At 36.4% G+C, this 14,599-nt stretch overlaps 1 protein-coding gene across 19 annotated transcripts in view; it reads left to right on the top strand.

Annotated features, from left to right (window-relative positions):
• Positions 1-14,304, top strand: part of ADGRL2 (adhesion G protein-coupled receptor L2) — a 461,330-nt gene extending 447,026 nt beyond the window's left edge. For 11 of the 19 annotated variants that reach the window (XM_072974126.1, XM_015240691.3, XM_072974133.1 and 8 more), the window contains 6 exons: positions 1,231-1,322; positions 3,152-3,320; positions 6,281-6,409; positions 6,955-7,051; positions 8,773-8,901; positions 12,270-14,304. In XM_072974126.1, the coding sequence (XP_072830227.1) occupies positions 1,231-1,322; positions 3,152-3,320; positions 6,281-6,409; positions 6,955-7,051; positions 8,773-8,901; positions 12,270-13,024 (1,371 nt within the window). In that variant the 3' untranslated portion in view covers positions 13,025-14,304. Of the gene's footprint in view, positions 1-1,230; positions 1,323-3,151; positions 3,321-6,280; positions 6,410-6,954; positions 7,052-8,772; positions 8,902-9,133; positions 9,216-12,269 lie in introns of all 19 variants that reach the window. The other 8 variants (XM_072974136.1, XM_072974137.1, XM_072974138.1 and 5 more) reach the window with 6 other exon arrangements.
• The last annotated feature ends 295 nt before the right edge of the window (positions 14,305-14,599 follow it).

The following is a 14,599-nucleotide window of genomic DNA, read 5'->3' as shown; positions in this document are numbered from 1 at the left end:
TGTATTGCCATGTATCGTTTTTCCTAATTATAAAATCAGAAGTAGTGATGAATGAGGAAAATAACATTATCATGTTATCAGATGGTATTGTGACTCAGCAAAAGTGATCGTGTTACTGTAACAAAGTTATGTTGATTATCTGCCACCGAGGAGTTGCTTTCGTTCCCAAATATAATGGGCCTTTTTCTGAATTTATGATTTGGGCTGGCGTTAAGCCATCTAATGCTTACATAATAACTTCATTTTATCTTTATCTTTTTTAAAGTAATACTTTGAAGTAAATAAAATGTGAAAAAAAATCCAGGAGCAGTTTAGCGTAAGCTTATTTTTAGGGCATAAAGATGGAAGTGCCTTCACTCCATCCGGCACCCTGCAAGGTTTCTGTAGAAGCAAATGCAAATTACAAACCCTTAACCCTCCTCAGTCAAAACACAACTCTTGTCTTCTGAATTCACTCAAAATGACCTTCCAAGCCGTCCGTCCGTGTCAGGTTCCATCTTCCCCAGGTTGCTTTTTTTGCACCTAGATTCTTGCACAGCTGAGTGTTTAGAGGGACTCAAAAACAGGCTTTCTTTAGAATTTACCTACTTTCATACAGTAAAGAGACATATGGAAAAAAGAGATGATGGCTTTTAACACTTAAATAGCAAATTACATATTTATTTAAAAGTTTATCTTACTTTGTATAACCAGTGAACATTTTTCATGTGTTTAATTTCATTTGATCCTCACCATTAGCTTACAGAAAGATTGTACAAATGTTACTTTCCTCATTTAATCAGTCAAAATCAAGAGCTAGGCTCTCAGCTACATCTTACGGTCCCAAATTCTGGGATCCTTCCATTATAAGCTGCTTGATGTAAATACCCCTTCTAAGGAATTCACTTTGGTGTTTTTATTAGATGGCTTTTAGACCCTGGAGTACCTCTAGCTAAAGAATCTAATTTAGGCTTTCTAATTTATTTAATCATCACCACATGATTCTGATTTAATGAGGTTGCAATATCATGTCAAATGATCTATTAAAAAATCGATCATACATCGCCAGAGTATTTTTTATTTAGACTCAGCTTGGTCATCGCATAAGTAAACTAAAATTGAATCAGTGTCTACCGTATATTCGTGTCGTTGATATTTAACTGCAGTATCCGTTGAATATATTTGCTAACATGTATTTAGTTTTTGCTTTTTGTCATAGTGTTCTAATTCTTTTTTTATTTGTTATAATAGCTAAATATTATCTTCCTGGTGATCACATTGTGCAAAATGGTGAAGCACTCAAACACTTTGAAACCGGATTCTAGCAGGTTGGAAAACATTAAGTAAGTATTTTGTGTTTTAATTTTAGTGCTTGACAAACTAAGTGAAAGATACTCTCCACAGGGAATACATGAATACCTTCTATCAACTGTAGAAATTATTCAGAAGGAAGTGTTACTGATAAAGGCTGAGTCTCACTGTCACCATGTCACAGACATTGGTCAAAAGTTAGATAATTTCTGTCTTGATCTAGAGCCAAGAAATTGCTTCAGTGGCTTTGTGGAAATTCCATATCACTGTAGCAATTTCATTTGAATTTAAAATGCAGTTCAAAGTGATGTTCCTGTTTGCATGGCTGATATAATTATGTTAAGTTTGTTTTGTTAAATGACTTTTTGATTTAAGGATTGTGAGCAGTTTCTACCTCTAATCCTGTTTTCCTAAGAGAATTTACTCTATTACTATTGTTAACTTGGAGATTATCTGTTGTTTTCATGATAATTAAGTAAATGTTTACTTTATTTCAATGTTGAAAAAACTGCAGTAGCCCATCAATGGAAAAATGCTATCGAATTAACAAAAAATTGATAGCTGTTGATTCATGAAGTCGTCTTATATAAAAAGGCATTTTCAGCGTTGTTCTTAAACATGAGTTAATTTAAAATTTGAGGAGGTATTGTTCGAGTTGGCTATAATGGGATGTGGAAAATATAATGTTAAAAATGGCAGATCTATAGTAATGGTAATTTTTTTTTAAACTTAGATGTTTTAGATAGGTTAGTGCCAGCTTCATTGCATGTTGCATGGTAAGAGAGAGAGCTAATCTTTAGCATCTCTCTCTTTTCTTCCTTTTCCTCTTTCTGTCTTCTCATCTACACCAGTAATTACCGTGTTTGTGATGGCTACTATAATACGGACTTACCTGGGTAAGGTAGACCTTACATTAACAAATTTATGGCATGATTTATATTTTTTACAAATCCGTCAGTATCATGAATTGCCCTTAATTTCTATAATTATTTTGGAATATCTAATTTGCTACAGTATTTAAACTATAATATGCCTTTATTTTTTAACTGCTTGCCTCTGCATTTTGACTTTCTTAATTTTGACTAATTTTATAAAATATATAAATGCTTTCTTATTACTTTCTATTTTAATTCTGTCTAATAATTTTGTTTCTCTTTTCTGCTTATAATGCTTTCTAGCTATGAAGATAATAAGCCATTTATCAAGTAAGATCATTAGTTAGACATGGAATGCACTGACTTTAAATCCTCCTCATTCCGTCCTATTTTCTACAGTTCTTTTCTCCTTAAGCTATTCATGATGAAATCTCTCCAAAGTTATTTTATTTTGAAGTTGTTCTCATGTTTTTGTCCCATTTCAGCTAGGCTTCTTCATGCTTTAGCCATAAACCTTAGGTTCACCTAAGATGAGTTTCTTAGAATCTGAAGTTGAGGTGTTAAGTGATTATCTGCCATTTAACCTTTCTGTATGTGTCACATTATTCAGTGTCATGAGTGCACCACAGGAATAAAATACAGGAGTAAACTAATTAAGGACTCCTTAATGTCTCTCACCAAAACGCACATAAAAGACAATAAAGTCACGGGGGATGTTTTACACCTTGTATTTTAATATAGTTTTCATACCTTGTTTATTCTGAGTAAGAAAAGGTCATACCTGCTGTTGCTGTTTCCACTGGAGACGTCAGTACTAAATGCTATTGTTCTTTCTTTAATCAATGAAAGGTTAAAGCCAAAATGCTGTTGAATTTGAATGTGAACATAGAGAAAGCCTACTGCTACTACTGACACATTAATATTTAAGTGTGATGTGTGTGGTTCCCCCATCGAGCCCGTTAATAAAATTCACCTTGTTTTTTCAGGTCTTGGGTGCTTGGCGCTTTCGCTCTTCTGTGTCTTCTTGGCCTAACCTGGTCATTTGGGTTGCTTTTTATTAATGAGGAGACTATTGTGATGGCGTATCTCTTCACCATCTTTAATGCTTTCCAGGGAGTGTTCATTTTCATCTTCCACTGTGCTCTCCAAAAGAAAGTAAGTGGAAACACTTAGGGGCTCTGCTTGCTTGTTCTTTGATTTGAAAATAATACAGATAGTAGAGAAGATTGTAAGTTACAGCTGGCATATTATTGATAGCATCATGTTTTAATAATAAGTTAATTGTAATTCATGTCAGGAAATTCAGGCTTTACATATAAAAGATGTCCATACCACCCATCTTTTGAATCTCAATTTGGGAATGTTGTAAACTAGATACTTATGTTAAGATTTCTCCTTTGGAGGCTACCAAGATGCTTTGTGCAAAGGGTATGCAAGATAAAGAAAATACTAAATAAATATTGCTCTTTGCTCAATAAAAGCAATGTAGTGGTTCAAAATGAAATTGAATATTAGGATAAATGACCTAAATTTTAAAAGCACAAGATATGCCCAAAAAGTTAATATTAATGTTGCCTTTTGAGTAATTTTGGAAAGATCTTAAAACCCAGTCATTTAATATCCCCCATCTAATTATTTTGTCCTTACTTAATGTTAAGTGGAGTCAGCAAAAATAATTCAGAAATTAAGCTGAACATTTTTAATCTAGTGTGAAAAGATATAAACCTAAGAGCATAGCTTAGCTGCCATTTAAGTTTAAAATGTCCATGCCTTTCCCTAGGTATCATCCTTTCCCTGTCTGCATGTCTAATGTGGTCTTTTTATTCTGTCATTACTAGCTGGTCACTAAATTGAACAGAGAAATAGAATTGCAAAAGTGAAAACTATTATGTTTTCAGTCCTGACAAGATGATAGTGTTGTTACTTCCATCAGTTTTGAATAAGCTATAATTTTGAGATAATGACAGTGGAATGTGCAATACTGACAGATAATGTATATTCACAGCAATATAGACATTAGGCAAAACCAACACCGGAGGGCATTTGGATATGATACCATTTTGATTGCCATTATCTTGGTTATATAGCATTTCAGAGCAGTTAATAGCCATTAAATGCGCAGAAATGTTTTGTGAGGTATGATGCATTATTTGATAACACTGAACTTTATTTAACTTTCTAAACATTATACAAGTATAACCTTATAATTACTTTGTTTTTTTATTTTTTACATAAATGAGTATTTTGTATACATGCATATAATCATTTCTGTACAGGTATATATAACCTTGTAATTTGGTTTTTTTTTTACATAGATGAGCATTTTATATACATGCAGATGATCACATATTCATAATTTCTGTCATATGGCTCTGACAAAGCGTAAACTTAGCAGAAAAAAGATGAGGTCATCATTTCCTCATAGAGTTTGTATGTTAACTGAATGGAGATTTTGCTGTATTTTTTAGTTAACAATTACATTTTCGAGTCCTTGTGTTGTGCTGCTTTTGAACAAATTCTCCTTTGTCTTGGATGTGTCCTGTTGGGTGCTGCCAGGATGAATTGTTAAGAATATGATACAAGATGATTTAGTTAAAATCATGGTTCTCACTGCTTGAGTGAGCATATTTAGGCAAAGAAAATGCTTTGAAAGTTCAGCCCCATTGTTATTTGTTCTGATAGGTGTAATTAAATAAAGCTAAGAGGATGAAAATGCAAGGGCACTTAGATTTAAAAGGTCATCTAGTGACTTTAATTCCCTAATTTCCCGAGGAATAAGCAACAGAGTTACGGTCTCTGCAAGCAGATGCCGAGCACAGAACTGTGAGAGGTTGGGGAAAAGCCTTGGAGGGTTTTTTGTGACCTATTAAAAATTTTGTTTTTTCTTATGCAACTTTTCCTTCTTCTGTCTTCTAATTTCAAAGTGTGGCTCTGAGTCACCACAAAGCATTGGCATGTTTATACACCAGCAGAGCCGCATGGAATCCAGCACTGTCCCCACCCTCCTCCCAGGTCCTGACCCCCTCTCTGGGTGGGGCTGCGTTATTTAACAGTTGTTTGGGCTTCACATTTTTAAAGTTTAAACTTTCTTTTCAGCCCAACAACTTTTCTATCTATTCATATATCCAAGCTTCAGGGGAAAAGGGAAATTACATGAGTAACTCATTAATGTGAATGGAAATTGCATAAATAGTTCCCTCGTGTGCTAATGAAGTGAACGGGCGTCTTACACTCTCCCCACTAAGTGGTAGAGCTAGACACATCAGAAAATGAAGAAAACATTCCATCCTAATTAATGGCATGTGTATCAAAGGACTTTTTTTCTTTATTCTTGTGCCAAAGTAGCCTCGTCATTATAAAGAGGTTACCCGCAAAGCTATGCAATCCCGTAAAAGACGTTTACGTGCTGACCTACCTAAGAGGACACGAAGCATATAAAACTTAAATGACTGAATTACGAGTGGTTAAATGTAATTAAACAAGAAAAATACTTGATTTTGTATCCCATTTTCTTAGCATGAAGTAGAAAATGGGGGTTACTGAGGATATAGCTAGAATAAGGCTTTTAAAATATTACCATTAGATTAGGTAATAACATTTGCATAATAATAGCAACAGGATATAAAGCATTTCTATATATTATGTCACATTTTAAGATCCTACTAGCCAGTCTAGTGATCAGAGGTGTTTTTCTGATTACCATTTCAGCTTTTTTTTGGTGTGTGTGTGTGTGTGTGTGTGTATATATATATATATATATATATATATATACATATATATATATATTTTATTGAAGTATAGTCAGTTTACAATGTGTCACTTTGTGATGCACAGCACAGTGCTTCAGTCACAACATGAACATACATATATTCGTTTTCATACTACTTCTCACCATAAGTTAGTACAAGGTATTGAATATAGCTCCCTGTGCTGTACAGCATGAACTCGTTACCTATTTTATACACATTAGTTCAGCAGTTTCAGTTGAACTCAATTTTGCAGTCTCCACGGAGAAGTGTCAGTGGAACTTCTTCGGTGTCTCCACTGCTCATTTAATTAGAGCAGAAGCGGGTATGTTTATATTAATCCCTTGGCTTCGTGGTTGTTCAACACAGGTACGGAAAGAATATGGCAAGTGCTTCCGACACTCATACTGCTGCGGCGGCCTCCCAACCGAGAGCCCACACAGCTCCGTGAAGGCATCCACCACCAGAACCAGCGCGCGGTACTCCTCTGGCACCCAGGTAACCAGGACTCTGACAGCATCTTTAATTAACCTTCTTTATGGAAAGCCTTCCGAGACATGTGCTGCTCAGATGCACTAATTGTCTCCTCATTATAATGATCTAGGTAGCAGACGCTTGCCTGCTTAGTGTTTCGGTTTTAATTTCTTAAGTATTTCTTCAAGGTGTTTCTTTAGGTGTCAAGTCCTTTTGTGAGAGGTGCACTTCTTTAAGAAGCATGTCGTGATCATTTGGTGTCCTAAGCTCACGTAGCGCAGGGCGCAGTGGGCATTCGGTAAACATCTGTTGGATGATCCATCATCTCCACTTTTAAAAAAGACAATAAATGAAAACTTTTTTAAAGATTGGAAGATTAAAGTCTCCTTAGTAGAGAAGCAGCAGAGCAGTGTAGACTTGCTTGGTTTTAGGCCAGAATCAACACATTTTTTTAAAAGGTCAAGAGATAATCCTACACAGAATATTTAGGGTAAATCTTTTGTGTCGTTAATGTAAGGTAAGCGTGGGAAAACTAACATAACGTCTGTCTTGCTATTTTATGTTAATAGAGTCGTATAAGAAGGATGTGGAATGACACTGTGAGAAAACAATCTGAATCTTCTTTTATCTCAGGTGACATCAATAGCACTTCAACACTTAATCAAGGTCAGTTACTAGGAAAATTCGACTTTACAATATAAATTTTGTTCCTTTTGCCAATTTGCAATAATTCCAGAGAAAATGCTGAATTTTTCTCTCAAATGGGTTTATATCACAAACTCTTAAACCTGTTGAGTCATCTTTTGTCCTTTGTTAAAGTACATATAAATTCTTTTTATTCCATAATGTAATGCAAAAAGTATGATTTTTAAATTTCACATTAACAGAGTAAGGCTGGGAAAAGTAATTACTGAGAGCATACTTTACCACAGATTAAAATGTTTTCCAAGTGAGTACAAATTTATCCTTTCCAAATGAGACATTTTATGAAAGTTTTCTCCTTAAAACATTAATATAATTAGAATAACTACTATTCACATTAAACAGTGCCAGTTTTGCAGTGAAAGTTCTTATTAACAAAATTCTTCTATTTTACATTTCTTTCAAAAGTAAATGTCAAAAACATTTATAGTAACTCTTCATAAGCAAATAATTAAAATACATGAGAATTTACAAAGTAACTTGTTATATTTGAATTATTTTTTAATGTACATATAATTACAGCCTTAAACTTATCACATGATCAGTGTAATTTATACTTAAAATAAGATGCCAAATAAAATAATTTAGCAAGAGAAGGGCACAAGTGCATGTGTACACATGTATTCCTGAGTACAAGCTTAGTAAATTTCAGTTTGGTGTGAAAAAATATCGAATATTATTACATATATTCTTGGAAAGGTAATTTATCCAGGTAATTTCAGTTTTGACGTACTGAGTTGTAATATAGTATAACATGGTATATTTTATCACAATGAGATATAAAAGACATTTTTCATTGTTGACATTGTTCTAATGAGATTCTGGTTTACAATTGAAAAAAAAAGAGCATTTATGACATCAAAACCAACTTGAATTTTAAAATATTTTTAGTCAAATTACATTAGCTATGCAAAGCATATGTTTGATAAGTATTGAAAGGTTTGTAATTTGTCAATTAGAATGAGTGAAATGTGTGTTTATTCCATTGCTCTGTTGTTTTACCTAATTCTGTTAAGATGACTATCAAAAAGGAAATGAATTATTCATTGACTCATTTTTGAAACCTGGCAAATAAGATTACAGAAGGAAAATTCTTGATACATAGAATCTGTGAATGGGCTGATAATCCATTCCCCACAGTCTCTCTTCTCCCCCAGCATGTGTGCTCGTGCGTTTACTAAGCGAAGCTTGGTGCCATGTGTCATACTTTCTACCTGTTTGTGAAAGTTGTTTTTCCTCCTGCTTGTATCAAAGTTGTTATTAACACAGATGTTCTCGTGAGGGATCATCCCACACCTGTATATTCTGAAACTTTGAGACTCCCTCTTCTGGGCCTCAGCGGTTAGGTTTTTAATATGAAGCAGTAACGTCTTGAAACATGATGTTGCTCTCTGTGCATTTAATTGCCATTTTTGTTTAACAGGGATTCTGTATAAATTAGTAAATGTCATCCTCAGCAGGTGTTTACTTGGGGGACGTAGAAGGCACCTGTGAGTTACTGAAATTTAACTTCCCTCTCCCCTTTCTCCTTCAAATTAGTAGTTCAAATACAGTCAGAAAATTCCAGCAGATTTTTTCCACTGCCAACTTACGCACTACCCTTGATGAATACAAAAAGTACTTTGCTGCAACTGTAACAGTAAAATAATAGAACTGATGTATTTTTTTCTGTTTCTTTGCTTTAGGAATGACTGGCAATTACCTACTAACAAACCCTCTTCTTCGACCCCACGGCACTAACAACCCCTATAACACATTGCTCGCTGAAACAGTTGTATGTAATGCCCCTTCAGCTCCTGTATTTAACTCACCAGGTGTGCTTATACTTACGAATAAAACTACCTTTCTTTGCTGCTAAACAGAGCTCTGATCTTTGCCCTTTTTCTAGAATACTCAAGTTGCCATGTATTTATTATTACATCCTTAGTTTCTCAGTTAAAAGGATTATGATAATTGCCCATGCCAGGCTTCTAAAACTGCACTATATTATAGTAGAACTTCAGTCATGATAGTATTTACCAATAATTATCCATGTTTTTGACACAGGTGGCATAAATCTTAATATATTATTACAGGACTGACATCACATGGTCCGAGAGCCCATCTTCAAGATTTATATCATTTAGAGGTATCCTATCTATGTAATATACTGTTCAGTTGACTCTAAAGCTTGCTGACGGATTTCCTTCTGGCATGCATTAGCTTTAATAAAGATAATTTGGATGCCTAGGTATAGAAAACTGCATCCAGCGTCATCAATGTCATCAAACTATAGTATAGTGCAGCTTTATGGTAGTTTTTCTTTTTTCTTAAAAATCTGAGAATAAAGTTAATATTAGTCAGTTTATACCTGGAGATTTTTATTGGGGGAGGGGGAGAGATGGTCACTAACCCATCCTGTGTTTTACTGTATTTTCTAATAGCCTTTTTTTTTTAAAAAAGAAAAGCATATATGTTTAATATTAACAGAATTTTCAAGATTTTGGTGAAAGTTATTGCATAATTACTGTTAGCATATAATCTTTATTTGTGATTGATATTTGCCGCTAAATTAAACACAGAACTTTGTTTCCTTTTTTTTTGTCCTTGAAATTCCTTTTTAACGTAACTGCAGCTTCTCTTTTCATTCTCTTGTTTTTCTTACTTTCCTTATGCTTTCCTCTAGCAACCTACAGAGAGACAAGTATGGGAGTAAAACTTAACTTTGCCTATCAAATGTAAATTTTTTCAGCATGATTTTTAACCGGCACAATTAAAACATAACTAGCAGTCATGAAGTAGACTCAGCGGGCAAGTGGTTCACAATTTGCAACTCACATGTTACCAAATTCAAACAGTACATCTGTCTGTACTGCCTTTTGTCAGTAATAGAGGTCTGTAGCAAATGCTGTCCATACTTAAGTACATGCAATGCTGAAATAATTTGCTCTTTAAAGCCTGAGATACTGTCAACCAGAATGCTTAATAATTGACTTATCATTTCTGCATTCCCACAGTAATCTTGCTACAGGCTGTGGAAAGTCTTCAGTGAATTACCTGAACTTGGGCAGAAAAAGTTGCCTCTTCAAAACCAGCCAAAGATGTGCTTAAATCTGCAGTGTATCATAGAAAACACCTTTTGGATTATCCAGTATATATCTTTAAATTTATTAAGCAGTGGTAAAAAGAAAGACAAATGACAAGATGGAACCTCTACAGAGGAAACAAATGCTGGCAGCTGATCCCTGTGTCACTTACAATTTAAAACAGCAGATGTTTTCTAGCAGCAGATCTTTATAAAGATTGTGGCACGCATGAATTCATAAAGCTAGCAAACGTGTCAACCAAGCTAAACGAAGCCTTGTAAATAATTATCATAGCTTCATTCTGTTATACGTGGAGCATGGTACAAATTGAGTTGTCAGTTTTTCAAATGTAGAAGTTGGATCAGAATTTTTTACATGACATGAGTCAGTAAGTCTGATCCCTTCTGTTTTCTCCTCATAACAATTTATTGAGCAATTGCTAATCTGCTAATGACAATTTATTGAGCAATTATTAGATACTTATTGGTCATGAAATTGAGTTTTCTGGGATAATCTGCAGCTTTAAGGGTGGAGTGAGCACTAAAAAGAGAAATTTCCTATTTTTTCGAGAGTTAATTTTTTTTCTAAACTCCTCCAAGCCTTGCATACAATGCAGCAGCCTCACAGTGGTCAGTTTCATTTCAATAACATCATTTCATTCTTTTTTTTTCAGACCTATCTGTAGACAAGTGATTTATTTTTCTCTAGGATTTTGAGAATGAATAACCTAACTTTCCATGGTACAGACCATTTAATTTTCTCTAAAACTTTTTTTTTCATCTGCCTGAGAAGCACTGTGATGTCTTAGTTTACATGTTTATGTGTCTGTAGAAAAAAATACAACTCTGATTCAAAGAGAGCATGTTACCATATTTTTTTCTTCCTAAACCTCTTTTCATATCTTCAGCAGACGTATCCAATCCTTCATTCCTTTAGAGATAAAAATATATTAGCTGAGGCTGACACCCTTTTCCCATTCCACAGTTAATATTTATTCTTGGTTTAATTTCCGCGACCCATGCTTAAGAAATCTCCTGACATTTCTGCGTTTAACCTCCATGCCCATGGTGTCTGTGGGCCAGTCTCGTACAGCAGACTCTGCTGGTTCATTCGGTGCTGTCACTGTGACTGATGCAGACTGCACGGCTGCAGGCAGACTTTGACCATTAGGAGCCTGGGGCCATTGCTATTAGAGTATTATCAGTACCAAAACAAAAAAGTTCAAAATAATAAGAAATATTCAATGAAAAAGTAAAAGGCTGCTATTGCTGGTAATCTAATTTGTTGAACCCTTGCTCTGACTAAGTTGCTGAGAAGCTTAAAATTCTTCATCATGTTACAATAAATCATTTTACTTTCTTTTATATATCAGCTACTCTTAGGCCAGATAGCCTGAGCAGACAGACATGATGTGAGTTGTCCAAAGTGAGTCATTCCACCTGCTGTCTGTCGTGTTGTTGGATGGTGCTTGTGGGCCCCTGGTCCCGTCAGTGTGAGAGATGACTGTCTTTGTTTAACATGAATTCTCTGTGTCTGTCCATTTTTTTTCATTCTTTTTTTACTTCATCTCCAGAAAAAGGAAATGTTAGAATGTTGTTTAAAGAGTTGCTTGCCAGTTACGTGGGTTTCTGTTGTACATTTGCCTTCGGTTTTTGTATGTGCCGTATTCCTTTTTAATTTAGTGTTGTTTAGGACAAATTCTGTTAATTTTATTTTTACAAACCATAGTCTTGTACTTTAAAATGTAACATCACGAATGAATTGCTTTGCATTAACTATGCAAGGGCATGGAGTGAAGCCTTCTTTGTAAGAGTGTCAGAGATCTGACCCAAAATCCACGAGTCACTGCTGTCTCCCCGAAATTGGTAAAGCGCCATTCTGTGTGCCATCCTCCCTCCCTAGAAAACAGTGTTATTCTTTCACGCTTGTTCCTGTTATCTGAGGGGTGCAACTGTTGACAGACAGTTGGGAATGCAGGAAAGCCCGGCACTTTCCAAGTGTTAGCTTTCAAATGCAACTTTGTCCTGAACGACATTAAAACGTTTTTGTACGAAAGAAGTGAAGCTCCTCCCGGAGGGAACAGAGGCAGTAACGGAGGCCCTCCCTTTCTGTTTCAGGACATTCACTGAACAATGCCAGGGATACAAGTGCCATGGATACTCTACCGCTAAATGGTAACTTTAACAACAGCTACTCACTGCGCAAGGGGGACTATAATGACAGCGTGCAGGTCGTGGACTGTGGACTAAGTCTGAATGATACAGCTTTTGAGAAGATGATCATCTCAGAATTAGTGCACAACAACCTGCGGGGCGGCAGCAAGGCTCACAACCTGGAGCTCACACTACCCGTCAAACCTGTGATCGGAGGGAGCAGCAGCGAAGATGACGCTATTGTGGCCGACGCCTCGTCTTTGATGCACGGCGACCACCCCGGGCTGGAGCCCCACCACAAGGAGCTCGAGGCCCCGCTCATCCCTCAGCGGACTCACTCCCTCATGTACCAACCCCAGAAGAAAGCCAAGCCCGAGGGGACTGACAGCTACGTCTCCCAGCTGACGGCCGAGGCCGAGGACCACCTCCAGTCCCCCAACAGAGACTCTCTCTACACGAGCATGCCCAACCTCAGAGACTCCCCCTATCAGGAGAGCAGCCCCGACATGGAAGAAGACCTGTCTCCGTCCAGGAGGAGTGAGAACGAGGACATTTACTACAAGAGCATGCCGAACCTGGGAGCCGGCCATCGGCTCCAGATGTGCTACCAGATCAGCAGGGGCAACAGTGATGGCTACATCATCCCCATCAACAAAGAAGGGTGCATCCCGGAGGGAGACGTGAGGGAAGGACAGATGCAGCTGGTGACAAGCCTTTAACCGTGCAGCCGAGGAGCTCCCAGGGCCCCGCGCAAGCGCTGCCAGAGAAGGACCCGCCGGCCCGCCGCAGCTCCCCGCAGACTCTGCTCGAAGACATGGCCCTGTTGACCTGTGGTTCTCCAGTGTAAGAAAGATGACTGAACCTTGCCGTTCTGTGAATTTTTATAAAACAGACAAAAACTTTGTATATACACAGAGTATACTAAAATGAATTATTTGTTACAAAGAAAAGACATGCCAACCAGGTATTTTAAGATTCTGCTGCTGTTTAGAGAAATTGTGAGACAAGCAAAACAGAAACTATCCAGCCATGTTACCGCAGCAGTTTGTGAACTAAATTTGTAAATATGGCTGCACCATTTTTGTAGGCCTGCATTGTATTATATACAAGACGTAGGCTTTAAAATCCTGTGGGACAAATTTACTGTACCTTACTGTTCCTGACGAGACTTGGAAAAGCAGGAGAGAGATTCTGCATCAGTTTGCAGTTTACTGCAAACCTTTTACATTAAGGCAAAGATTGAAAACATGTTTAACCACTAGCAATCAAGCCACAGGCCTTATTTCATATGTTTCCTCAACTGTACAATGAACTATTCTCATGAAAAATGGCTAAAGAAATTATATTTTGTTCTATTGCTAGGGTAAAATAAATACATTTGTGTCCAACTGAAATATAATTGTCGTTAAAATAATTTTAAAGCGTTTGAAGAAAATATTGTGAAAAGCTCTTGGTTGCACATATGTTATGAAATGTTTTTTTCCTACACTTTGTCATGGTAAGTTCTACCCATTTTCACTTATTTCCCACTGTATACAGTGTTCTGCTTTGACAAGTTAGTCCTTATTCTTACATTTAAATTTCTTATTGCCAAAAGAACGTGTTTTATGGGGAAAAAACTCTGAAGCCAGTTATGCCATGCCTTGCACAAGTGTGGTGAGATCTAGAAAAGGTTGCGTGTCACCCCCCTGTTTGTTCTTGAACAGGGGCAGAGAGGGCACCGGGCACTTCTCACAAACTTCCTGGTGAACAAAAGGTGCCTATTCTTTTTTAAAAAATAAAGTGAAACATAAATATTACTCTTCCATATTCCTTCTGCCTATATTTAGTAATTAATTTATTTTATGATAAAGTTCTAATGAAATGTAAATTGTTTCAGCAAAATTCTGCTTTTCTTTTCATCCCTTTGTGTAAACCTGTTAATAATGAGCCCATCACTAATATCCAGTGTAAAGTTTAACACGGTTTGACAGTAAATAAATGTGAATTTTTTCAAGTAGTTAACACGTGCACGTTTCTGTATGATACACAATTGGCTTTAACACACGGGTCCTTTGCCACATACACCCCCCTCCCCCGCCAGGTGCATTTAGGTCCCTTCACGGTCTAACCCACAGATATGTGAACGACTGTAGTTCAGTTGCCTGATGGTTCTGTATGCTGAAAGGAATATAATATATTTGTATTCTAATTACCCATTACGCTTGTGCAAAATCAGGCAGATAAGTTTCAATAGGGAGATACATGGAACATATTTATGTTGGTTGCATTGTACCAGAGCGAAACAAATAAAA

Source organism: Vicugna pacos, chromosome 13, assembly GCF_048564905.1.
Source record: "Vicugna pacos chromosome 13, VicPac4, whole genome shotgun sequence".
NCBI lineage: Eukaryota > Metazoa > Chordata > Mammalia > Artiodactyla > Camelidae > Vicugna > Vicugna pacos.
The sequence above is the reverse complement of the archived record's forward strand: the minus strand, read 5'-3'. Positions and strand labels throughout refer to the sequence as shown.